This window comes from Caloenas nicobarica, chromosome 8 (assembly GCF_036013445.1).
Source record: "Caloenas nicobarica isolate bCalNic1 chromosome 8, bCalNic1.hap1, whole genome shotgun sequence".
NCBI lineage: Eukaryota > Metazoa > Chordata > Aves > Columbiformes > Columbidae > Caloenas > Caloenas nicobarica.
Genome location: NC_088252.1, coordinates 8,734,155 through 8,761,961, shown reverse-complemented (window position 1 = coordinate 8,761,961; position 27,807 = coordinate 8,734,155). Strand labels below are relative to the sequence as shown.

The following is a 27,807-nucleotide window of genomic DNA, read 5'->3' as shown; positions in this document are numbered from 1 at the left end:
ACAGACCTTTACCCGCTGCCACTTCACTGAAGACTTTCAATCTCCTCTTCTCCTAAGCATGGACAGTGGTGGAGACGACTGGGGTGGTGCTGGCACCAAAACTTCCAGAAGAGGAAGTGTCGTGTCCCAACCTGCGGGGATCCCCACCAGGTAAAAGCACTCGGGTTACGGGTCAGGGAAAGGGACAGCTGAGAAACAAAGCAGGTGCAGGGCTCAAAAGGTGTTGTCAAAGTACCCTCTGACCAGTCCTTAACCTGTCCCATATTCCACATGTCCCTTATTTTCAGCTTAGGGTCAGGCAATGACAGCTCCTGCAATGGAGACACTGGATTTCATCCCCTCTAGAGGAACTATAAACCCTCTGACCCTTTCTGAGTCTTATTTTCTTCCTGAATGAAGGAGGGTGAATGTGCTGACAGCAAGGCCAGCACCATGACATACCAGAAAGGGAAATAAACTGCACCCTCCCATTAGGCCTTGGCCAGGCAGATCATCACCAGTTAAAAAGCAGTTGAGCCACCACTGCAGGATACTATTGTCTGAACAAATATCAACGTTTTATTTTAATTAGTATTAAAGATGTCATGAACCCTAGATGTCTATTTCTAATTTAATCTAACTGGTGTCAGCCAATGCAATTGAAATAAATATTCAGCTTAATCTCAAAAAATATGCATTTTAAGTTTTATTTGCAAAGATAAAATACTTGTGAAGGGCATAGAAGTGAAAAAGAAATGTGAGCCTATTGATCACAAAAAGCAACTTAGGCAGTTATATTAATTCAGGTGTATCACCATCTTGAATTTGCACTTGTAGGTTTTGCAGCTTTCCCCAGCCTTGGATTAGAATTTCAAAAATTTAAAGGCATTCATTGATGTGATGTCACTTTAGACCTCTAGCATCACAGATTCCTGATGTCATGTATTACAAGTACCTTTTCAGAGATGGTGGTTTTTTTCGTTGCACTTGTTTATTGCTACTGTAAAAAAACTGCCTTTATTTGTGTCTTCATAGCTCAGCCGCACAACAGTGCTAAGGATAAACAACATCTTGAAGAGCCAGACACTGCAATTGCCATTTCAGAATTTACAGCATAAATACTTTTTTTTTTAGAGAGGAAAGGAGAGATATTTGGCTTTTGATTAGGGGGAAAAAGTAGGTCTGTGTGCGGGGTGTATGTGTGCACATATATATATATATGTACATGTTCTGGTTTGGTTTTGAGCAAGTATTTTACATCAAATAATTCTTAATGGAGGAGAGGAAATATTGTTAAAATTATTTATGAAAAAGTGATTTTTCCGTGTTATTCTCCTAGTAGGCTTTTGCTCATGAAACCATTGCGGTCAACTTCTATATAGATATTCTAATTCTAAGCTTCATTTTGTGAAGTATCTTGCTCTCACTAACATTTTGTGAAAAAGATTTTTCTGTTTATTTGAATGAAAAATGCTGCATAATGCTCTCCAAGGAGTAATCTAAAATAAGTACAGCGATACATTTGAGTTTGCTGAGTATCTTGTTGCAAACCAAATTTTAGTGATAACACACATGCCTGTATTACTTTGCTTAGGTTTAAAAATGTAGGTTTATTTACAGTAGAGAAAATACTTTGTTTGCTTCTTGTCTAATGCACCAGTATGACCTGATAAGATTTGCTTTTAGTAACAAATAGCTAAAAAACTATTAGATGGAGAAATACACCAATGAACACATGAACATATAAAAGACCTAAAGGCTTGTCAGGTTGTAAATTGCTGTTTTCAAGTTGCCTTGATGTTTGCTGGGATAACAAAAATAATCAGGAAAAACAAACTTTTAAAATGATTAAATTTTAAATAAAGTCCAGTTTTAAATCTGAAATTGACTTTTAAATATCTTTTTTTTTTTTGAGCAGAATGCTTTGCTGATGTGTGCTGATAATAAGCATCTTGAAGAGTCTACTTCATGTAACTAACCAAAACTAACACTAGGAAATTCTTTAGGATACCAGGATGCTAGGAAATGATCTAACATAACATTTCTGTTCAAGATATTCTGAAATTTTAAAATTAGTTTCTTATTAAACAAATGTTGGCCAATTTTAAAATATCTATTCCTATAGATAAATAGTATTTATGTGGGCTTGATTCCACAAATATTCTTGGAAGTTTAATAGATGTGAGAGACCAGAATAAAAAAACCCACAGGACTACTCACATAAGAAATTTTTTCTATATTTCCAGTCTTAACAATTATGTGCCAACATGATTATCAGCACAACAAAAAAAGACCATGAAGATCTCTAATTTTAAAATTAATTTGGAGTTTTTTTCATTTACTTTCTAGTTAAACTACAAGCTCTAGTTGCTGGCAATCTTCCCTGCAACTATCAGATGCAGAAACTGGAATTCTCTGTATTCCAAGATGTCCAGGAGCTGCTAATAATTTAGTAATGAAGGAGGTGAGTACCCTTAATTTTGCTCAAGTTACTCTTTGCAATATCAACACATGGGTGCTCAGGAAGGTCCTGTTGTTGCAAGACTGACTGCTTGTTTCTCTGGGAGAGAGGAGAAGAGGAAGCAGCTCATTTTAAACAGCAAATTACAAAACCAAGAGTCAGTGATGAAACTGTAAAGAAAAGGAAGTACTTAGGAAAAAAACAGACAAGCCAGTTGGCAACATTTGCTTCCATGCCATTTTGTTTTTTATGCATTAGAGCAGTTATCCTAGCAAGTTCTGCATCATTTGGTACGCAAAGTTAATAAGGGGACAAAAACCACACCACACAGACTTATGAACACATTGTACGTAGCTTTGCTTTTTTTTTTTCTTTTTTTCCTTTTTAATCAGTGTTTAAGAAAAATACGCTGTGTTACCATAACAAACTAAAGTATTCAGCCCCTTAAGAGTTTAGGTTTTATTTTCACTTCTTTTGGTTCCAGGTAGGTTTTATTTGTTCTTGTTCTACTTTATAAAACTTTTTCTCAATATTAATGGCTTCAGGAAGAAGAAATAAGGGAGAATTATGAGCACGAAAGAGAGCTGACCATTGTGTATGTTGTCACTTTCTCATGTGCCATTCAGAGGTGGGTAAGGATGCAGAAGAAATAGGGCATAATGTTTTAAAGAATACAGTCAGACAGGAACTCCAGCTGGCATTCACTAAAGCAAAAGGGAATATTTTCATCATGTAAAACCATTGTTTAAATCCCAACCATACATAGCTATGGAATAATGCGGTCACTTATTTTCCACTACTTCAGTAAGACACCGCAGCAAGCTAATGATTTTACAAGACAGACAGTTTAAAGCATCGATTTGCTGCAAATTGCTCAATCCATAACTAATGAACAGCTCTACAGGTTTTCAGCAAATCAATCCCATTAGAATTTACGGTTTGCATAAGATAATTTTACTCAATCTGTGGAAACAGAACAATTTTTTTTTTTTTTTTAAACCTTCAGTAGCCCCTTGCTGTTGCTGTATTTTAAACTCCCTTAAGTTTCTGTGGGTAGGTTGGATAAAAACCCTGTCTTGAGGGTTCCAACAGCATGCCTGAAAAATACACTGTCCACTTCTACACAGGCACACATGCATCCCGTGTCAAGTCCTAGATATTTCCTTGTAGAAGACAGTTAACATCCAAGAAGGCAGGACAAGACGACAAATGGAATTCAGTCTCTGTCACCTGCAGCACTAAAACTCTGCCCTGAACTGAAGGTGGATTATATTTACACCTATAAGAGTGTGAAGTCAAACAGCAACTGCTATTTGGACCCACACAAGTAATTCTTCATAACAAGCTGAAATCTCTCCTGTATGAAAAAAATAGCAAAAGTAAAAACCTCTGTGGACTGAGTGACAGGACTTTTGTCACATATCTGCAGTATAGAAACAGGAAATGGAGAACTATGCTTGCTAACAGATCAGGTTCTAGATTACGTTATTACTGGTGATGCCAGTATGTTTGTACAGTGTTTCCTCCAGGCTTTGTAAGAAAAGGGTCAGTTCTATCATTATCAGTTACTACAACAAGATCATTTTAGGCAAAACAGTAATAGGCAAGCAGAAGTTCAAATCCTGTCAACGAATTCATAGACTCTGAAAAAACATTGTATTGGTTGTTACAAAAGAACAATGTGGCTGGAGGGCTGTTAGTACGAGAGTGTTGAATCATCCCACTCCAACTGCTCTTGCCTGGTGACATTCTGTTTGTCTCTCTTTGGGACGATCACTTCGTCTTCCTCCTCCTCCTCTTCCTCTTCACTTTCATCTGATTCAGCGCTGGTTGTGTCTTCCTCTTCATCTTCTATGTCTTCTTCCTCACTCTCCTCTTCTGTCTGGTGAGGCTTTTCATATTTCTACAGTACATTTGAAGAAGTGAAAGAGAAACAGTAGAAGAAAAGTGCCTTCTTGCTAGTCAGAGGCTGTGAGGATGTCAGCAATTATTCCATGTCTAGAAATGCTAACATACTGGGAAAGTCTGCTTTCCATCACTATGTGACTATTAGGTATCAAATGTGATATAATTCAGTAGCGAATATTCAAAAACTAGTGTGACAAGAATGGAATGTCAATAAGCAATATCTTTGTTAGTCAAGCTGCCAAAATTTAACCCTTCAATGTCAGCTTCTTTAAACTGCTGATCATTTACCCTCCCTTTAGTGTATTAGTGCTTACATTAAAAAGTTAAAAGTAACTATATTATCTAGGGTACTAGGACGCAGATATGGATAGAGAGGAAGTAGTATTGTACTGAAGACAACTTCATCATCCTATTTAGTATTTATATATGACAACAATTATATATTATCATGGTGTGCAGAGCTGAAAAATGAGATGGGGTCCTGAGTGTGCATACATACCACTGTTTTGCCAAGCCTAAGTCTACCCTGAAAGGCTTTAAAGCTCACTGCTAAGCTAACAGCCCAGACAGTAACTCCTGGTAGTATCATGATATAATACATCTCAGTTATGTACCTCCATGGGGTTGACGGTAATAGTCAGAGCAGAATCATCCCAATCCATTTCGTTTTCTTTACTTCCTTCGTTGTCTGCAGAGCTGTGCTGATGAGCTGTCCGAATTCGATAGACCCCCAAGGTTATGATGAAAATGAGTATGCTCACACAGATTATGATAACAAGAGTAGCCACACTTGGAACAACTGGAATAAAAGGTGGAAAAGAGAATGGGCTCATATTTGTGGAACAAATTGCCTATAAAACACTAAATACATTGTCTATTTTTTCCCCTCAGCATCTCTTCCTTTGGACTGTGAGTCAGCACAGTAATCTGCCATGTGGCTGGGACTAGAGAAAGTGCTGACAAGTGCCCAACTAGTAAGGCAGAGCATACACAAATGGTGGTTACAGACATCTTATAATGAGTATTCTAAATCATAACTAAAAAGTGAGTATGCCTACCACTTGTTCTTTAAGCCACTTCATTACAGAAGACAAGTAGTCAATCAGTGCAGAATGAATTAGTTTCAGAACAAGTGTTTTTGCAATAAAGTTCAGTTATCTTACCTGCATGTTGTCCCCTTCTGACTACAGCAGAGGGGTTAACCTCACTGTGGGAAAAAGTATATCTCAAAGCTTATATTTTCAAAGGTTTCAAACACTTTTACTGTAATTTAAATCTCAGTCTCCAAGAAATAAAATAAACATGATGCCATTCTATTTGCCTGTGCTACAACCTTCCTGGGAGACTCTTGAGCATTCAAGTCATTTTTCCTCACTCTTCTGTTGCACTCTGAGAAGCATGGGAAGAAATTTCTCTGAACTACTCTTATATTATCAGCTTCACAATTAGGTTAGTGGAGAGGTGCTGCCACTTTCTATGCACCTTTGCTACTGATGTACTGCAGTTCCGGAAGCTATAGTAGTTCTGTACCCCATTTTATCACCTTGCCCTGCGTGTAAGAATGGAACTCTGAAATCAAAACAATGTTCAAGTAACGAAGAAAGAACTAGTTTGCAATATTTCAGTCACCTTTTAGTAAAAATGTCTGTACAGTAAATTTCTAAGCATAACTGTATAGAACTACATATTACTACCTACACTTTACATCAACTTTACTTCTTTACATACGTATCATTCAGGTAAAAGGATTTCGGAATCCAGCATTTAAACAGATATATTTGCACTGGGTTTAACCTCATTGAAAAGGCTTCAGATTTGGGTATATATTTTAACTTGTATAGTCTAAAAATTCAATTTAAATATATATGCGCTAATGCCCCCTGCGTATGGCTAGGTGGACCTATCTTTTCTGCAGAAAGCTCCACACTGAGCCCTGGACAGCAGCTAGCAGAAGCACTGCAGCAATTATATATTTAAAAAATAATACCAACATTTCTTCATTTTGCTTAGAAAGGGCTGGGCAGCAATTCACATACCATAGAAATACAGATGAACAAAAATATTATCCTTCATACCATTCAATACTAGAAACAAGACATTTTCTTAACTATGTGGGTCAGAGTACATAACCTTTAAGGAAGACTTTAAAAATGGATATCAGTTTTTTAATTACAAAGTACCTCCTTGTAAAGAACGAATTCCAGGTTACCTTCTTTCATACCTGTGCAATGATCTCTGTGAGGTTTCACAAGCTGTAACTATGGACTTCAGGGCATTATTTGTTGACCAGGCTGAATCACAAGGGCAATACCGATATCCCAGAATCATTATGAGCAGTCTCTGTAAAGTTGTCACATACCTGAGTTGTGAACAGCATTTATGCTTCCCTCTGGGTGGTGGACAGATTGGAGAAATTGTGGTTCTACTATCATATGATTTACATGGTCCATGAAGTTGGAGTTGGAGCTGTGTAGAATATTAACCTGGCAGAAGAGAAAAATAAGAGATCAGATGCTAAAATGTGCTCTATATTGCAAGCCTGCTGGCTCCACACATTACATTGAACTATGAAGTTCATCAGCAGAAAGGAACATTATTATATAGATCTTAAAAGCCAAATTAACTTCTTTTTTATGCCAGTGAAAAGTACACAGGTTAATATATTTCTCATTTCTAGTGTTCAAAATGCATTCTAACATTTCTAGCTGTAGACTATGACGTGACAGAAAAAATGATTTTTTTTTTTTAAATTTAGCTGCCTGGATAAGTAGTGATTTTTTTTTTCTCTATATTAATCAGCTTCTAGGTGTTCCCTGAAAGGTAGTGGGCAATTTCTCTCTATGAACACTGACAGAATGTATCCAACTCACTAAGTTTAAAACTAAAACAACAAGAGAGAATTAAAATAGGTTTCAGTTTTCCTGCATCCCTACTTTCAGAGTGACTTCCTTTGAAGATACCATTTCTATTCTTGTCCTACTGACGCTTATGCTATAAGAAAAAGCCCTGAAGTCCTTTTCAGGGCTGTAGAAGGCCAAGGCGAAAAGAATTTTCAATACAACATAAATATGTAAAAACTTTCAGAACCAATAATTAAGTTTTGAGCTGATTGCTAAGAAGGTCCTTCTCCTTCCTGTAGTTATGTGGTACCTGGTTTCTAGGCTGGATCAGTTGGTTCTTCAGAAGAGGTCCACAATTTCTGCTGAGGTGCATCAGCAGTAGTTCTCAGTCCCTGAGCGACTCTGCTGCACTGGACTTAGTTCCAGCGCACATAAGCTCAAGAGTGGCATCTAAATATTCCTGGAGTGACTGACCACGTCTGCGTGGTGGTTCCAAGAGAACGTGACACATGAAGTCCACCCTATGCGATCATTAGCTGTATACTGACTTTCCTCCTCAAGAAAGCGGAAATCATGTAAATTACCAAGAATGATCTCCATCTGATGAAGAACGCATTATAAAACTTACTGTAACGGAGTACTGCTTGGAAAAACTGAAAAGGTGAATGCTGCAGGAAATAAAAGTATGTCAGGTTAAGTTAAAAAAATAACAAATCTAAGGAAAATAATGAAGCTGTAATGATTTACTTTTGAGCAGGTGTATAAATCTTCAAAAAGTCTCGTAGGAGATTTTACGTTATGGAAAAACAATGATGATGATCTTAGCCTCCATTTTCTCTGAACAGGAGTCATTCTCTGGGTTAGTGCAGTTCAAGAGAAGGGTCATCTCCATACACACGCGGCAGAATAAAGAGACCCACGTTGAGGAATGCCCATAAAGGAAGTCAGTGTTCAATTTGAATGGAACTTAAAATTTTTCCTCTATTTCATTATTGATACCAGAATATGTCAATCATTTTACATAGTTTAAAGAAAACTCCATGTTGCTGAAGATAAGACTAGTGCTTAGCCTCAGTGCTGGAAAAGAAAAATTGACTAAATGATTGCTTACCTCCAAGTTAAATTCATTGCTGGTGTAACGTCCATTTAGCTCCGAGCACTTGACTCTGAACTTTCGGTCAAAGGCGGCAGAAGTGAACCAGTTACGATATCGAATCTGCCGAAGAACTTGTTCATAGTTGTGCATGTTGTCCACACCTGAAATGATGGCAGAAAAGTAATAATCTCAAGGAGATACTAATGCTCTGTGCAGTACAGGAGAAATCAAATGTTCACAGAAAACAGAAAATTTGGCAGAATGATCTGAAAATGGCAGTGCATTAAACATTTCCTGATAAAGCCTCTGGCTGCTACTAAATTATGTGAGAATAGTTTTTGTAAATGAATGTAGCTCCATAATGGAGAACAAATGCAACAGCAAAGATTTAGAATAAATTATTTAGTAATTGAAAAAAAAAACCAACCAATGTGTTACCAGAGCTGTGCAGGAGCACTGAGGAAACCTCTCCCATGTTCCACTGTGATGGTCCACAAGAACCCCCACACTTAAAGAAAGCAACGTTGCTATTTTCCTTACTTGGGGAGTAGCAGGAGGGATGCTGATATCAAGACAAAGCTGTGCTGTATTCCAGAGGATAAACACAGAACACCTAGAGATCAAGAATGACTATGCTTTTTTGAGACACAGTCTCTTCTGGAATATTTTGCAGCTACTACAGATTTCTGTCTAATTTCTTTCATATTAGTCCTTTCATTCCAATAATGCAAGTGTTGCTGGGAAGAAATAAGGAAAAGCAAAGTCCACGAACGTACCATAGATTGAATATCCTGCTGTGGAATTTGTGGCATCTAGATGTTTTCCTTGAAGCTCAACACGATCTAGTTCTAAACACTCTTGTTCAGGATCTAGTTCTGCACCAATGACCAAAATATCACAGAAATCCAAGTTGTGGAGCATTTCCTCTAATACCACTGGCTTATTGCCTGTGAACACATGGCATATACCACGAAAAAAAGAAGAAAGAAACAAAGACAAATGATCACAGAACACCACAGTCATTTTATGTGCTTTGCATCAGGGCTTTCCACTTTTGTGAAGATAGGTGCATTGTTTTTTGCTGATATTAAATACAGCATACTTAAGGCAAATCAAGAGAGAAATGTCTCGCCTGTTCAAGTGCTATGATAATGAAAGCCTACAAAAACACCTAGTGAGACAGATAGAAAATATATTGCTCTGTAATAAAAGGCATTCAAGAACGGTACTGGAAGTAGAAAACTGATATGTGATCCTGGAAATGAATTCATGTAACCGATTCTGTTTTTCAATACTGTATTGATACCAGGTTGGTATCACGCATTCATTCTTTTCTTAAGGAAAATCTAACTGGAAAAATACATGTCAAATAGATCTATGCTTGGATGAGTCTCTCAGTTACTCTATGGCCCATAAAGAATTTGCATAACAAACAATATAGCCACCTATCCAAGAACATGGTAATATCATAAATGGCAAGATCCTGTGTTGTGTGACTTGGAGAAATTGAGTTGTAAACTGATGATCCTGCAGTACGAAAAATTAATAAAAACATTTCTATTGCTTGTTTAAAAGAGCAGCATACCAATTTAATATTTTAATTCTCCGGTCAACTTGGCACAGAGTGTCTGGCAAGACTGCTTAACCAGCTCCCCGAGGGTACCACAGACACAGAGACTGCAATCTTGGAACTTAGTGCCTGCTTTGTGTATTTCATGTCAGAGGGTGGACAGGGAAGGAAGGCACATCCAAAAATGCAACCCAACTCAAATTTACAGAATAGGCAAATCTGAATATTGGTCCTGTGACTGGAGAATACACAGTGACTAAGTCAGCTTTCCCAGTCTTGCTATGTGCATCTCTGCTACAGTCGTGATGATCAGGTTATGTAAATTCCCAGTAAGTGGAAAAATAGCTATAGCGAGATACAGATCAAGATTTATGGCTGTGTTTGCCTTTGTCAGACAATATCTAGGCTGAGAGAAACAATGATTGAAGCTTGTAATGCAGGAATTGAGACTTATAATTCAATAATCTTTTGCAAAAGACAGTTATTCCCAAAGACAATTCTTATCTATCCATTTTAACCACTGTTAGTAGAAATAAAGAAGAGAAGGCACACTAGGAGGTTCCTGACTTTCAAGGAATTAAATGGTAGTTTAAGAAATGTTGTTATGTTCCTTTTCAAGGTGGGACTCAGGCTTTTTAGGTTACAAGGTGCTACAACAGGAATTAAATCAATAATTGTTATGGAAAAAAAAATGGGATAGAATAAATTTATGAGCTAAACTTGAAGGGCAGTAGTTTCAAATTCACCGAACAGTTTTGAAGATATAACATTTAGGGACATGGAGCGTCACCTATGCACTGTGTCTTAGGTGATGGATAATGATCACTCTTTCCTATGCAAGAATTAATTTTTTTACTTACTGTAATTGTATGCTGTTGATATCACGTTATACTTTCCAGCCTTCAGAGGACAGATGCCGTTTCAGGCAAGTGATAAGCAGCATTATTACAGAGCATGGCTTCAAGGGATTCTTGCCCCTACGCTTGCACATCATCAGCGATTTTATCTTTTCAAGAGATGGACATCTAGTTGCTGCTTATTCTAGTCCAACAAATATTGTTTAGAATGACTCCTCAGATTACTAGGCTTTTCACTTACTTGCATACAAACATCCAAAAGGAAGATTCCTTTATAAACAATTATTTTAATCCTTATTTATATTTTTGAACTTTCACGCAGTGTCGAATAATTATGGACACATTGCTCAGCACTAGAATAAACCATCAACATTGAAAAAAAACCTTCGCAAATTATTATATTTACATTACATAGGTGGGAAACTGAGGCACAACATTACTTTCTCAAGTATCAACCACAAGTCAGTATCAGAGCTGGAGAAGGAAGAACAGATCAAAACTCCTACTAGTCAATTACTGCTTTCCACTTTAACCATAGAATTAACAAAATTCTGTTACAAATAGAGAGATTCTAATGAAAATATGTTATTCAACAGAATAGGTAAAGATGAGTGGAAAGGAATTAATCTTAAGTAGGCAAGACACTAAACAGAAAAGCTGCTTTTTTTGAAGCACATAATGATCTATCACTATTTGACACATTTTTTTCAATGTGTTTAATTGAATGTCTTCAGTACAGCATTACTGTTGCCTAACACTGTCTAAATCAATCAGGGTGAAGTGAGTTCTTTTGTGTTACTTGTTTGCACTATCCTTTAAAAAAATGTGAGGAGTCATTTTACAGAGTGAGAGTAAGTAATAATATTTAAAAGAAATCCACAAACCTCTGTCATGTTCTTTTAAGTCCACTGGATGCTCCATTTTAGTGACTGTGCTGACAATCCTGATGTCAGGTAACAAAATAACACCTCTTTCACTTTCAAATTGTGCAGCTGGTCTAGCGAAGTGGTCCATCCCACTTATCGTAATCTTGGGCTCATTGGCCTGAAACACCATTACATGCGCGTCTATATCTGGGATAGTAATGCAGACATCTTCACCAAAACATCTGAAAAATATATTATTCATTAACTGCATGTAAGACATTGCATATCAGAGGTGTGTGGCACTTGCACTGCCCAAAATCTGCCCGATGGCTCTTGACCTTTTGTATTGTCTCAGACTGGTCTATTCCAGACTTCGATATTGCCACACGTAAGGACATGCATGTGCACCAGCTCGTGCACAGGCCAGCAGTGACAGGAACAGCTCTGTTCCTCTCATCCCCTCCCACATTCACAACTACTGAAATTATGTAGGGACAGCTTAGCAAACGGATTCATGACAAGCTCAGTCTCTAGTAAGGTCACTGTGAGAGTAGTATTTTGATGTTTAACTGACATTTAATGAAGCAGTGAATGGTTAAAAAATTTTTTAAAATTAATAAAGATGACAACTAACTTTAGTAAAGCTAATATTAAATTCTCGAAGTGATATGTAATTAATATAATATGGTTTTCTTGTCATGTGTGAATAAAAGGGCCTAATTATCCATTTAAATCGGACACATCATGAGTTCATTCTGGCACCTCCCAGTGTTTACCGGGGACAAAAGGGGTCTATTATTAGCATTTTCATCTGAATCAGCACCGTGCTTTGGAAGTGAATCTCCTGACAAACTCTTACCTTACTTCATCTTGGCACAAGGCTTGGCCCAGCCTTGGAGTGTGCAAACTGGGTTGCTTCCAGTGAAGCTACAGCAGAAGATGCTCTCCTAACACTTGGTGTGGTCAGCACACAGCACCAGGCTAAACCTAGACCTTAGTAAGAACCGTTTGTAGAACCGATTTTATTTTCCCTCTAAAGATCTGCTTTCACTGCTCTACAACTTGTAACAGAGACACAACCCGGGGAGCCCAGCAGTGGCAGACGGCTCTTTGATTATGTAGAACTGTAAACATTATTGTGCTGGTTCTGTCACTATTGTTGCAGAAAAGTGGAAGGACACAGGTTTCTGTGTAACACCCAACAGCAGCGCTTCAGTGATGAAACCCAAATAAGGACACAGACCGACATAGACTATTTCAAGGACAGCTACAAATACTGTTCTTGCAGATATGTTGTCTTTTAGATGTAACAGGTCTGCTTTAAAAAGTCATGGCTCTAGCTAGAAGAAACTGTAGTTCAGAAGAAACTATAACTTTTAAAAATGCACAGTAAAATAAAAATGCAATAAGTGCAAGTACTGTTCAGTCCAGACTGTATGCTCCAAACTATAAACAGAATGGAAGTAAATTACATTAACAAGAAAACTTTCTAAAAAGGACATTATCAAAAGAAAACCACAACATAAATCAACATAAAAGTAAATGAAATTCATCCTTTAGGCTCAATAACATAAAAGTATGATTTAGTGATGTAATTTAGCCAAAATTATTCTTTTTACATACCCAAATAAAAAAAGTAATTCATTAAAAATATTCCTAATCTAATCGGTTCAGCTGTAGCATAACTTACTGGACTTTAGATGAGACTTTGAGTCGTCGTACGCCTGCAGTAGGAAACTGTCTAGAGTTGATGTATGAGACCTTTCGGAGAGCTTGATTTATATTCTCAATGTCATCTCCTTCCATGACAAGGACTGACTGGGAAGGGTTGAAGTGATACTAGGGGAAATGCATATAATTAGTATTTAAGGTAGCAAGTACAGAGTACATATAGGACATTTTTAAGGAATGTTGCACAGACAAGTTTAAAATCTAATTATTTAAGAAAAATTCTTAGTAGCTGTTGTTGGCTGAATCCACATACTGTTCCCTAAAACATACTCATATCAGTCATATATTTCATATCTGAATTACTACCATTATAGTTAATTTTATAGTAAACTAATCCTGATTTGCTGGACTTTGCCCAGCCTTATCAATTTTGCTGATATGATTTCTGCAGCTGTAGAGTTCAAAACCTTAACTTAATGTGATCATAATTATTACTATGTATTTTTTTTTAGGTTAAACACATCCCCCATATAAAAATAAAGTTAAAATATGGGCTTAAACCAGAGCAGCACACAGAAACATCTTTCCTGGTTTCTGTTACCCTGGGTTATCTTTCTGAGACATACTTCAATGTGGACGAACAAAACAATTATAACATTTGCTTCCTACGTCTTCATTAACGTCAGACACAATAAAGGGATTCTCCTTTCTCTGTCTTATGCTCAATAAGGGTGTCATGATTTAAGATGGGGCTGCTACTTGCACAAAGCCAGCTGCTCATTTGAGCCAGCAAACCTTGCAAAGTCAATGGCTATTCTTATAGCCCTGATCCTTCTCTAGTCCATTGCACTGAACACAAAACAGTCTTGCTGACAAAGACATGTTGCTACTATATTCACATAGCAAAAGATTGATTTTATCTTTATCATAATTGATCCTTATTCCATTTTTTTGTCTCTTATTTGGTTCAGCAAACCATCTGCATTGCAGAGAAAACCAGATTTACCCCCTTGATTTTGTACTCTCCTGTTGTCAGCACAAAACACAAAGAAAAGCACCCTTCACTCATGTGCAGTCCCTTCCCAAAGCTGGACATTGATTAGAAGAACATGTTCTATTATTTACAGACAATGGTTGTCTACACTTCCTTGCAATGAGAAAGGCTAAAAAGCAAAAGAGCAAATAGACTGTGAAGAAGAGAATGAAGCACAAGGTTCTCTGTTGAACAGAAAACAGAGGACTGTCTTTAAAGCTTGTGCAGGAAGGTCGTAACACACTGGCAGGGGATTTTTTTAACAAAGAGGAGGACGACTAACATGAGTCACAGCCTGCATACGCTTCTTTTTCCTTTTTGTAAGCTAGCAGTAATAGAGAATAAAATTAGCAAAAGGAGACTCTAGCTAGCTAGTTAAGTTAATAGCTCAGCTGCCAAAACAGCTGGAATGCTGCCAAGGGGACTGGAAAAAGCCTCAGTCTGAGCCATTTTTGTCTTTCTCATTAAAAAACGCTAAAAATAGCAACAGTTTAGACAGTGTTTCTGAGGGCTGTTACAGATATCTGAAAATTAGGTTGCAGACAAAAAAAAAGTCAAACACTACTGTGTCAGAAATTGTATTACAGCTGCATTGCTCTTCCTTAGGTGGCTAAAGCATGAAGCTTCATGAGTCCAAAGTGCCCAGCAGAAGCACCTTCCAACATCAGCTTGCCAACATGGAATCTGCTAAGCGCCAGGTAAATGGCCACACAGAACCTGTGCATCTGTGCAACTGTCACACATGCTTGTCTGAGATCAGGTATGTCTATTTTTGACACCAGAAACCATTTCTCTTTATTAATCTACTGTTTGAGGTCAGGTGCCAACTGTTCCACTTTCATCTGAGCTGCTTTTTGTCAGCCCCAATAAGAAAACCTACCACAATTTATCTCTGACTGCTCCCTTCATTTTTGCCTCCTGCTGTTACACTGACAGTGGAGCTTGCTAAGGAGGTAAAAATGAAAACAGTAACTTTAAGAAAACACTATAAGAATACACTATGCCTCATCTGAAAATGAAAATGTTTTGAAGTTTGGTGAAAGAAAGAAAAGGCAGAAAACAATCCCTCATCTTTATTTTCCCCACTGCACTGCTAATACAGTAAGGAAGCCGATCACCCATGCTGGAGCAGCAGTCGGTGCTATAACAGAGATTTTTCCAAGCCCATGAAACATGACTACTCAAATGCTGTCAAGTTTCAGAAAGTTACAATATGCTTTTAAGCACCATGGACCAAGTGTACACCACTTTAATTCACGTAAAATCCCAACCAAGAACTTACTGGTAGGCATACACACTTGCATTCCAGAAAATTCTGCTTGTTTTTGCATGCATTGTCTTTTAAAAATAGTTTTTACTCCTAGGTGTGTAATTACGCTGGGAGAAGCAACAATGTGAAATTCTTAATGATATCCTTGGTAGGATGAAGAAAAAAATTCTTTGAGGTGTTCTGCTCATACGTAAAAGCTAGAGCTAGCAAAATCCCTCCTTACCTTTGCACTTTCAGTTTTCATTTTAACCCTTGTTTTCACAAACAAAGTTTATACTACATCACTGTAACTTATTACCCAGGCAGACATTAGAGTGTATTTCAGGTCAGTCTCCTATCTTGTACAATGAAAATATTTAGCTAATAAAATGTAGTACATGGCTTTCCAGTGCATGCTCTAGAGACCAGGAGTGCCAAATTCATTCTTCATCTCATAAATGTAACTACTCTTACATTTATACAGTCCTAAGATTACATTTGGCCCTTTGAAGGCAACCACAAGGCTGATGTGGCCCCCGGTGAAAATGAGCTTGACACTCCTGCTCTAGATCAACCTCTTCCCCACTGAAAACACACCTGTGCAGTTTCGCAGGATGCACAGTCTGCAGCCAAAGCACCTTCCTAGTCTGATTTTGAAGCCAAGTCCTTTGAAAGATGGTATTGTGATTTGTGTTCTAGGAAATAGCTTAACAGTGTGTTTGCACATCATGCAGGAGAACACCTGCCACCTAATAACGGTATCAGTAAAGGTAAAGTGACAATGCATCTCATATACGCATTATAGAATTTATGGTCAAGATCCTACACATGTATCCAAAACAACAGAATTTGTCTTAATGAATGCAAAGCAATCTGGCCACTATGTCAACTGAAACAGGATTTCCCTCTGTCTGTTATTCTCCAGACTTCGAAAAAGTGCTGCAATATCAGTAAAGATAGTCATATGCATACTGAAGATGGAAAATGATTTCTATGCAAATGTCAAATCATAATTTCTCTACTTTAAGGTTTTTTTTAATTGTCCTCTCTTCATGTCCCATAACATTGTCCTCTTGGAACACACTTTGAATGTTTCAATGCTATTGCATTGAGACTTCTTTCAGAGTTGTCTCTAGATGAAAGATATTCCACTTCTGTTTTCCATTGCTTTAAAGCTACTTGAGATCAAAATTCAATAATTCTTTGGAATCATGTCTATTTCTGTAAAATTACCAAAATAAGCACGAGAGCATGACCTGGCAATTCTTATGGACTCTGAAATATCAGCAGCGCCTTACTTTCTGAGCATCTAGCTTTGCAGTAATGGAAACATTTTTCTTCGCGGTGTCACAGCTCTTCTACTGTTCTGCTTTTTCTTTGCATGACTTTATGGGAAATTACATTGCTTCTGGGAGTACATTTGTACTGTGTGTACTCTACCTTGGGCTCTCCACTTCATAAATCAGCTCTAAATTTTTATCAAAGATGATGTCAGTTCGTTCCTCACCTTTATTCCTTGGCCAAGACTCTCAAGAGAATTAATATCCAGACCTTCCTTGCAGGCCTGCAAACAGGAAATCACTTTCTGACTCTCAATTTTGCCTGGTCGGATAGTAAGACTGGCCAGACTGCCATGGAAATACTGAGCAAATCTGGGCTTGGTGACTTCACCTCCTGCAAGAAAGAGAATACACTATGATTATTGATACCAATACACAAATCACAAATCTAATAATTCACTTCATGTTTTAACACATTTAAAGAATTGATATCTGTTTTAGCCAAGTATTTTTGAGATCACCTTGATCGTGATAAGTGGAATGGCTTTGTGAGTTGTTGGGTGGTACCTAGTAGCAGCCTGTCTGTAAGATTGTCAGTGTTTCTCCAGTGTTATATTCAGGTGTTTACAAAGCTGTGATAACATACTCTGAGATGAAACATGGCTTCCCAAATCTGTGTCCAAGGAAGCACATCATTCTCAGGGGGTGACAATTTAGCCCAGGATGCCCAATCTCCAAGTCCTAGTCACTCTAAAATTCTTAGCTGCCAATATTAGATGAGTATAAATACATTTAACCCAACAGGAAAATGGTTATTCTGTAGTATGTTAAAGCACGGTGCGTAATTGTAGCTAATGCTGATAGTAACACTTTTACAGAATATTATCCAAATTCTTCTAAATACTGACCTTTTCAAACAGAGATCCTCTGACCCTGAGCAAGACACATTTCGTGCCTGTGCAGCTCCACATGCAGCTGACAGGCAGCTCAGAGCCACTGACCTCACTGGGCAGGAGGAATGTGCAGTTCCCCTGTCTGAACTTGACTCAGCACTAGAACTGCCACATGCTAAGAAACAACTGAGGGAAAGGCAGAAGCTACACCCAACAGCTCTTACTGCTTTAAGACACTTTGAGTTCTGACACCAAACTGAGCCTAAGCAACAGTATTTTTGAGATAATGAAGAAGGTCTAAACAGATTACACAAATCTCTGGAGCAGCAATGCAGAGAACGAAGTGGAGCTCCAGTGATAATGATCTTCAGGTAATCCAAGTGTCCTAAAATTTTTTCTACTTCTAGATCTCACGGTGCGGTGAAAAAGAAAGCATTCTGTAGCACAGCACCTGCCAGTTTCTATCCAGAGGTCAGGTCATCCAGTGAACCTAGATTGCGTCAGCAACTTTCATGGGACTTTTTTGCTTTTTGCTCTTTCTTACGAGTGAGATACAGCTAAGATACAGCTCACCTCCACAATGATGTTGCAGCATCAAGACTTCAGAGAACAGGAAAAACTGTTACACACTGTGGTTTGCTCAGCTCTGTTGATGACAACAGATTAATATGTTGTGGATGCTAATTCTTGGGGAATAGTTAAGTAGTTAAGACTTAGCTGAATGATGCAACCAACAAAGGAGAACAGAACCTTCCCTGCTCTCAGTCAGGGAGTTAGGCTGATGTCTGCAACACAAAAAAGACTGAAACAGCATCACTTATTCTCATTACAGACCCTTGCGTGACAAATTTTCAGAGCTACTGGGTTTTTTTTTTCCTTCCTTTAATGTAAATGTTGCAGTCGCAATTACAATTGTGAGGCAACAGAGGCCACCATGTTATTCAGAGCTTGATGATAAAATTGTGTATTGCTTTTTCCGTCTGACCCAGCACACACATCCCCTCCCAAAGTCTGGCAGATACAGGAGGATGGATGTTGGCCTTTTTGGCATCAATTCAATCCTCATAATGGCAAGATGGTGTCAACAGACTGTGGGAGGCATCCAGAGGAACTGTTGACATACGTAATTATTCACTGTAATGCTGTTCACTGCATAGTCATTGTCAAAGGAGTATGCATCACATTTTTTCACTTGCTGAAATAATAACTATTTTCTGGACTGAGATTCTTCTTCTTCTTCTATGCTGGTTCTGATCTCTTCTTCCTGGAACTTGGGTTTTTTGTTGTTGTTTTTAATTTCTCATTGGGTTGATATAAAGAGTGACAGAATTTGATTACTATTGAATTTTACATTTGTATTGTTTTCACTTCAGAGAGATAAAGTGCTGTTTGCATTCACTTACCAATCTCCAAAGAAAAATCATGCCTTTTTGTCAAAAGAAGTGACTTTATTGGCCTCACAGATCTTCCCTTAGGCCTTTTGCCCTATGCTAATAATGAGCAAGTAATTATCAGGACAGTCTAAGCACAATGAAGTTTTCAGTGGAAATGATGAATCAAGAGGATTTCCAACTGCGATGCAATTCTTTTAAGAGATTATAGACTCTGCTTATACTGACCCAGATAATTAAGGAATGATCGATTATTCAGGGTCCCAACATAAAGATTAAAGTGAATCTGGAGGCAGCTGCAAGACATTCTAGCTCTGAAGTCCTCAGGTCCAAGCCCCAAAATTTATCCCATCTCTTTATTATGGCAGTTTAGGGAGCTGGGTTTAATACCCTGACAAGCAGACTGGCTGTTAAACAGGATGAAACCTAACACAGATTGCAGGAGTAGTCCCAATTAGAGACTCGAGTTTTTATACTCCCGGAGCTTCTCAGCATAAAAAAGTTTTAGTGGGTTTTTTATATTATTCAGACAAAAATTACTCAGAAAATTACTCATCAAACATGGCACTATTTAAGTTTGTCCCTGCTGTTGGTAGATATCATACCCTGATGACCTCAGACAGACAGCTTTAGGCTTTAAAGTATTATCTGGAATAAAACAAGTGCAGAGAACACTAAGGGCTACCTGTTCTGAAGCATGCATACGGTAATCTATCTCTGGTCATCTCTCTCTTTGATCCATAGATCAAAAGTATGGTATAACTTACACTGTGTAGGATATTTTTTTTCTCAAGAAAAACACTCTATACTCTCTCCCAAATAAGTCAATCCATTTGTGTTATTCCCAGGGGAACCGTGGGAAATGACGACAATCACGACAAAACGTTACAATCTCACATACGTTAGAGGAGATCACAGTCCAAGTGATGGTAATGCTGCACAAAAAACTATACTCCTACTCTCCAAATAACATTCCTATGCTGGTGCATAGTTCCCAGTGCAGAAATTCAATTAAATAAGGGACATTATCTATGCTGAATTAGTGACAGATTGGAATGCAAATTCAGCTCTCAAGAAAACACCTTCCTAAACTAACCGTCCACATATGCCTGTATTTCTGCTACAGCTAAAACTCCAGCAAAGATCTGTGAAGTTCATTGAAATCTGCTCCATCTTGTTTTTGATGAGAAGAAGGGCAATTATCGAGAAAACACTGCTGTACTGACAGAAGCATCCGCATTGCTCAAAGAGGTTGTGGAGTCTCCTCTGAAGGCATTCAAACCCGCCTGGGCACATTCCTGTGCGATCTGCTCTGGGTGACCCTGCTTTAGCAGGTGGGTTGGACTAGACGATCTCCAGAGGTCCCTTCCAACCCCAACCACTCTGTGATTCTGTGATTCTGCTGAGTGATACTGGCTGCTGCTACATTGTCCACAGTGTATTTGGCTCTCAGCCATCTGATCCCTCTTCTCCAGCTTTTAACTCTTAGCACTTTTCTTGCCTTGAATAGTAAATCAGTTCTCTGACTGCAACTTTGTGACTGGTATGTCAGCAGAATATTACATATGAAGTCAATAAGGTTACTCCACAGAAGGACTCCATAAAAAAATTGATCTCCAGCCTAGGCTAAGCGAAGAGGACAATGACAGGAGAATATAAAAGAAAAATAGAACTGAAAACATAAATGGCTTAGAAAACAGGAATTACAGTAGCCTTCTGCTATACTCATGATACCAAAGTTTCCCAGTTGACAGGCTTCTCCTAAAGACTTTCCCCTGCGCAATGTGGTCAGCTTAATTACGCTGTGAAGCTCCAGCACACTCTAGAGTGGGTGGCGTTATTAGAAATAGCAACTTACGGTCATGGTAAGCTACAACACAACCTTGTGACAAGTCATTAACTTGTGTCACTACTTTCATGCCAGGACTTTGAGAAGGATACGTAAAGTAACAAGCCATTTTAGGAGGGGAAGAGTATGAACTCGAGACCGTATATTTTCAGAGAAACCTGGAGGAAGTCTGTTTGCAGGCTGTGGTACAACAGATGATTAGACTAAATCATGTAATTTGCTTCCTTCTTCTGGATGCCTTTGCTATAAAATACATCCCATACAGGGATCACAGTAGGAACCCATAAACCTAGGTTTAAGGGAAGAAATTTCTCACTCTGTGAAAGAGTTCATTTGCTATGTCCTCAGACAAACTGAATCAAAAATAATGAACTCAGAGGAGACCTTACTAGGGTAAACTCCCAGAAAGTGCAGGTCCAGGATGAGCCCACCTTAATTTGTTTGTACTGCTTAGGAGAATGAAACAGGATTGCAAAAGCTAAAAGGGAGAATAAGAACAATTTTGTGGTTTATCAGGAAGTCTGATTCTATTCTTGCTCTGATGCAGATTTTTTAAAGTGACCTGAGGAAAAATCACCTGCCCTCTTGATGCTGCACTTTATCCTCACAGAATAAGAGTAATTCTACTTGCTTGCTACAGAACTATGTTACCTCTTTATTGTTTGGAAAGCTCTCAAGGATCTTGATCTAGAAGGGCAAAGCTAAAGTATTTTTCTTGCTAGAGAAGAAGAGAGAAGAACTGAGAGCCGAAGGTGCGCCTTGGGGAGGTCACTACTATCCCGATGGACCATGTCTACTTCCAATATCCATTCAGGGGGGTGGGGGTTCAGAGACAGTGCCAGGGTCACACTTCCCACACATTCTCGTTGGTGTCTCTTTTGTTCTGGGAAGCACGCATACAAGGAAGTCAATTTTGTCCTTGAGAAAGAGTAATTTTGCCTCAAAATCTTTTTCACCATAGAGACAGAACAACACTTTGGACCTAAATAACACCACCTACATCAAAATCACACCCTTGACAATCATCTGCGAGACCACTGGTGTGAACAAAAAAGGCCCTTTAAAGAAGTTAAAATTAAGTTATATCCTTAATTCTAAGTATGTGCAGAGAAAGCTGTCAAACTTTACCAGGGTACATAAAGGTCTAATTTCAGGAACAGCTGTACTAGGACTCCAAACTGTTCATTTCTGCCTTCAGTTACTTCATTAAGAGACCAGTTTCCTTAGCTCTATAGGCAGCGTTATTACCTTTTTCCAGGCCCAGTGCCACTGAAATCACAGCTAAGAAGTCAGTTAGGATTTTCCATCACGAAGACTGGCACTCTGCTAGAGATAGGCTGCAACAGGTTAAGAACTTTATGTCTCCAGCTGCTATTGCTCTTGGGTCACATGTAACTGAATAAACACAAACAGTTTAGCCTGAAGATAATGCTTTAACTCCAAACCCCAAATAAACTACCTCTCTCTAAAGTATAGCAGTATTAAACATAAACAACACAAAAGAGAAAACAACTCTGTGATAACCGTTGTGGTAGGACCCTAAATCAATGAGGTAGCTCTGCCTAGATTTTCTGTTTAGTGAGCTCCCTGAAGAAAGAACCAAGGCTTTTAAAGTAAAAAAGGAAGACTATACTAGAGCAAAATCCAGAATTCCTAATGTTAAGTAGACAAAAATTCATACTGATTATGGCAGGACAAATGCAAAAAAGATATTTTTATACAACTTTCCTCATGCCCAATGTGTCATTAAAGCTGAAAACTATCCTCTAGGCTTGGTTTTAGGTAACTGAGTGGTTTCCTGGATTCAGTAAACTTTACCCAGTGTCTGACAGGCCCCAGGAAGGTTCTTCTCTTCTTTCTCTTCTTCTCCTCTTCTTTCTCTTCTTCTCTTCTCTTCTTCTCCTTCTCTTCTCCTTCTCTTCCCTCTAAAGTCTGGCTCTCTGCTCTTTCAGCCATCTTCACTCTCCGCTTGTCTCCAGGCTGCCATCCACACCCTGGGACCCTAATGTCTGCCTCCAATACCTTCTTGCCTCCTAGAAAAGACTCTGCTCTTCAGGAAAAGGCTAAATTTCTTCCTTTTAGGAGAATCCTAGCATTCAACTCACATTATTTGAAGAAATACTGCATAAAATCAGGAACAAACAAGTCAGGCATGCTTTTTACACTGCCAAGCCAAGGGTAAGAATGTAGGAGAGACTTGCCCATTACAGCTGGAATGCTCATGTCAAAACACAACAACAACAACAAAGTGAAAAAAAAAAAAAAGGCAAATGGTTTGATGCAAGTGGGATAGAGAGCACACCATAAGGTAAAGTTTATATTTATCATGTAAGCCTGAGAGACTGCACATTTGCTTTGTTTTCATGTTAGATTCAGGAGAACAGCACCAAACTTCAACTGCTCTTATGTTTCACTTGAACAGGGGAAGGTAGAAATAAAAACTAACCTAACTTTTCATAATAGATGCTATAAACAAGGCTATGAAAGTCATAAAATAGTTACTCTGGAATTGAAATATTTATAATAGGAAATCTTGATCTCAAAGCAAATGATTATTTTTCTGTGCTCAAGACTCCTGCATGACACAGCTCTGAGGAAGACGAGAAGGAGGTGCAAGCATGGTACTTGCTGTGTAACCTCTGGACAAGTACCAGTATAAGTGATGACAAGACCAGGGCTGAAAGAGTCACTTTTCCCATAACCTGGAGGATTCTTGGATTCCTAGAGAAATAGCAGAAAAATTCCCAGTTTCCAGATCAAAAATGAAAATTGTCTGGAGTAGCAGATTTCCCTATCAGTGCTAACAGAGTAAATCACAATTATTTTTGTTCTTGATTTTTTTGCTTTGCTCTCTAAATACAATCTTCCTGCTCCCCACCAGTTCTTCAGCTGCCCTGCAGTCATGATGACTTACTTTTTGCTGTGAGCAAATCAGAATTGGTACGGTAAGAAAAAGGAAAGTTATTTCTCCTGGTTCATTTAGTTGTCTGAGTTGAGATTGTTTTTCAAATAATTTGACTTTGATAAATGGATACTGTGTACTCAGAACTATAAAATGGTTTAGTAAAGACAGAAAAAAAAGTCTTGTCATTTCTGAAGGAAGAGGTTAGAGCTTGTGTTCCTATTCTGCCAGTGCTTTGATGAAAATGGGAGGAAATAGGCTGAGCAAACCAGAGCTAGAAACTCCTTGTATCCTCTTAACAAGGACTCCCCTGAATGGCTTATGACACCAAAATCACTGCGTATCTTTACTAAAAATCACAGATGGTTATAAAATAGTTTTCTAAAGCTTTGAAAACGTAAAGGTTTAGACTATTCTTACTGGCCAAAATGTATTGTCGTAAGTAGACCCAGTCAATAGTTTCACTGAAATTATTTATAGTAAAATTATTTGTTTATAGATTCATATTTTCTTTAAATATATGGATTTTGAAAATGAACATTTTGAACAGAATAGATTGGTTTTGTATGTTGAATGATTAGAATTTGACAGACTGAAATAGAGTTCTGAATCTTATTAACAAAATGACCTTTCACGCCATTCATTTAAAATAGTTTGAGGTTATCAAAACAATCTTATAAAAAGATACACTTTGCCAAAAGTGATATCTTGAAATCTTGTTTCATATAGTATTAAAAAGTCTTCTTTCTGCCTGACACATGACAGTTCAGCAGAATCTTTAGCATGCTATCTTAGCTAAATCTTAACATTTTAATGAGATGGCAAATTTGTTTCTGATTTTGGTGAGCTCTAATTTTCACACAAAACAGCAACAACATAATCTTGCAGTAAATATTGACAACAGCAATAGGTAACATTTTGGTAGTTTAAACCAGTTGTTTCATCAAAAAGGAAGAAGAATCTTATCCTGAATGGTTATTCACTAAGCTATCAAATTATTCAAGAAAAGCTAAAATGTCAGAAAACAATTGCAACTTTCTATTTGTTTAACAGCTTCAATACTAAATAATAGTCTGTGGTCTAAATTTATTACGAGCCTTTCTCTTAACAATTTGAGATGAAGAGAGAAAAATGCAAATGAAATGAGATAATTCTTGTTGTATTGGGCTGCCTTGGAGGTAGATGAAACCCACAGATGCAGCAGTGTGGCAAAACTGGCAAAGCTTTTGCTCACACAGTGCATGTTCTATGGAACTGCTGCATGGTTCTCAAAACTTGGCACCTGCGTGATGATTAACCTGAGATTCAGGAAGGGGCTGAATGGAGTGGATTCCCACCAATACTGAAAGTTTTAGGAAAAAAGAGAGTGATAAAACCACCAGGTACAAATGAAGTTAAGGGGCAGAAGTAATACAAATAATGCACAAAAATATTTATGGAGACCTATGCAGAAGAACCTAGAAATAAACATGAAGTAAGAGATTAAAATAAAATTTCTTTAGCACAGCTACCGAGAAATGTTGATTTTTCAGAAGGCTATACTTCATGATTATTCACAGACCCTGTGTAATTTGCTCTTGTCTGGAAAGAACTGAATTTACTCCATTCAGGAATTACATCTGCATTTGTTAGCTCTGGAACTTTGATTTAAAAATACTGCACCAAAACTACACAAGAAAACAAACACAAAAAAATAAAATGAAAAGAAAATTCATGTAAATCAAATTGGTATCTGTCAACTATTTGTCCCAGGAAGCTACTGGCTAAACTACAGTTCTGGTTTCTGAAGAGTCTGATAGGTATTTCACGATGTATTTTTAGCTAAATAAGGAACAACTTGCCCTTAGAGCACCAACGCCTTAGAATAAAATGAAATGTATTCTGTTATGTATTTAACATCAATGAAAAATTCCAATACACCTAAAGTTCATCCTGCAGAGATGGAAGCCCACACATGCAAATACCAGTCAGACAAGAATCAGTGTATACTTGTACAAATATACAGGATTAGTGTCATGCTCATTAGCTATCATACTTATCTCGGTGATCAATATTCAAAATTTATCAAATCTTGTTTTTAGGATTAGTATGGCATTATTCTGCATGTTGTCATCAAAGTAAAGATTGGATCTTTGGTGTTTGCAATCCAACAGCTGGATTTGCTTCAAATATTATTTACACTGAACAGCTCTGCCATGCATAAGATGTCCAAATTTTGCAGATAACACATTATAAATGAGCAGAGATCAAACTGGCAAACAAGGTAATAGCAGAGAAAGTGAGCCAACATCAAAGAGAGGGGAAGAAACACAATCTGTGTGAAAGCACTTCTCAATTATAGTTTGCTTTACTTCATATTTTGTCTTAAGTGAAAACAAGACACAGTAAATAGAAAATCAACATGGAAGGTTACTGGAGACAACTTTGCAGGAGCAGATGAGCTAAAAAAGAGGACTGCTTCAGTTGTAAGGCAGGAACCAGAAAAAGAAACAGTGGCATAAGTACCAGACAAAAGAATGAGAAGAGCAGGATTAGAAAGGGTACGAACCAGAAAAAACCTAATATTTAAGGAAAGACCCATACAAGTATGGCTCTGGGGTTGTGACTTTTGTTTTTATCTTACTCTCATATCTGGTCTATAACAGGGTGAACTGATTAAATTAGTGGAATTACTGGCGATATACATCTAATTTGAGGAGCGCAGGATCAGGCCATGAGTTTTGGAAGAAATTTGAGGCAGAGACTGAAAGATGATAGCTGGAGCTCTTCAGAGTAATATTTAGATAGTTCGCATTGTAGAACAACGGAAACAATTAAAAGAAGTGAAAATGAAAAATAAAGATAATCATTCACACTGAATACACAAACTGTATTCCACACTTCTTTAGATGATGGAGATGCAAAGCCTGTTAATGTCCCATCCATTTTATCCTTGGACTTGATTCATTGTTAACTCTGGATTTACTTCTGATTTTATATCATCAAACTTTTAGTAATTTATTTACTATACAATCAATGAGACAAATAAGATTATTTTTGGTCTGAATGGATACTTTTACTGTCTACTATTAGCTCTCGTATTACCTTGCCAACAAGCCCCAACTGTCAGCTGCATGGCTATGTGGGAGGGGTGGATGGGCCAGTCATTGGTCACAAGGTAAGGTTCATATGTTGTTCCATCCATGTATAGAGTAACAACAGGAAACTCAACATTGACAACGTAGTAATGCCATTCTTTATCACAAATCTGAAAGACAGAATGCAAGAGAAAAATATTAATTAGCACTTATTGGCAGGTGGCTACTTTTATATGCCATGTATTTTTAAATGGTATTGTTTCCAAATTCCAGTCATAGAAGAAAATAACATTATTGCAATTTATACATCTCTACAATTAATTAAAGTGTAAAACAATGTTGATGAATATTAATGGTACACATGCAGAATATATTTGATAAATAGAGCCATCTTAAAACACACTCTTTGAAAACAAGACATGGATAAAATAGAAAAATCAGACAACTTGGTATTTGCTCTATATTTTCACAGTTGTTAATACATAGTATTAGTTCCTTAATGTCTGTATTGACTTTTGAGAATGCAAAACCGATGCAGACTTGGGATATATCAGCATAGTTACTGGGGATCCCTGTTCCAAATTAAGAAAATACATAGCACTTAGTCACTAGATTGATGAGTTATTATCAATGAGTTGATTCAATTGTCATTATTAACTTATTACATATACACCAACTTTGAAAAGCAACAGCCACAGTTATATTGTACTTTCAAGATCACAATATGAGTGTCAAATCTCATGAATTTCTGAGCTGGAGAAGCAGGGATTACTGCAAGATGGTCAAATTCAGTTTTAGTCCAGAAAGGCACAGCCAGCTGAATCAGTGCCTCTGAGGACAGAAGCCCAGTGTGTAAGTATATATATGCCTGTCCCACTCTTTTTT

General features: G+C 37.7%; 1 protein-coding gene across 1 annotated transcript in view; it reads right to left on the bottom strand.

The window, feature by feature from the left end:
• Positions 1-2,756: 2,756 nt before the first annotated feature.
• CLSTN2 (calsyntenin 2) overlaps positions 2,757-27,807 on the bottom strand; it is a 221,769-nt gene continuing 196,718 nt past the window's right edge. Inside the window, exons 8-16 of the mRNA XM_065639801.1 lie at positions 26,930-27,092; positions 17,038-17,204; positions 13,268-13,416; positions 11,596-11,819; positions 9,061-9,231; positions 8,300-8,445; positions 6,708-6,831; positions 4,963-5,147; positions 2,757-4,343 (exon numbers count right to left, since the gene is read on the bottom strand). Of these exons, the coding sequence (XP_065495873.1) occupies positions 4,137-4,343; positions 4,963-5,147; positions 6,708-6,831; positions 8,300-8,445; positions 9,061-9,231; positions 11,596-11,819; positions 13,268-13,416; positions 17,038-17,204; positions 26,930-27,092 (1,536 nt within the window). The 3' untranslated portion in view covers positions 2,757-4,136. The remainder of the gene's footprint in view (positions 4,344-4,962; positions 5,148-6,707; positions 6,832-8,299; positions 8,446-9,060; positions 9,232-11,595; positions 11,820-13,267; positions 13,417-17,037; positions 17,205-26,929; positions 27,093-27,807) is intronic.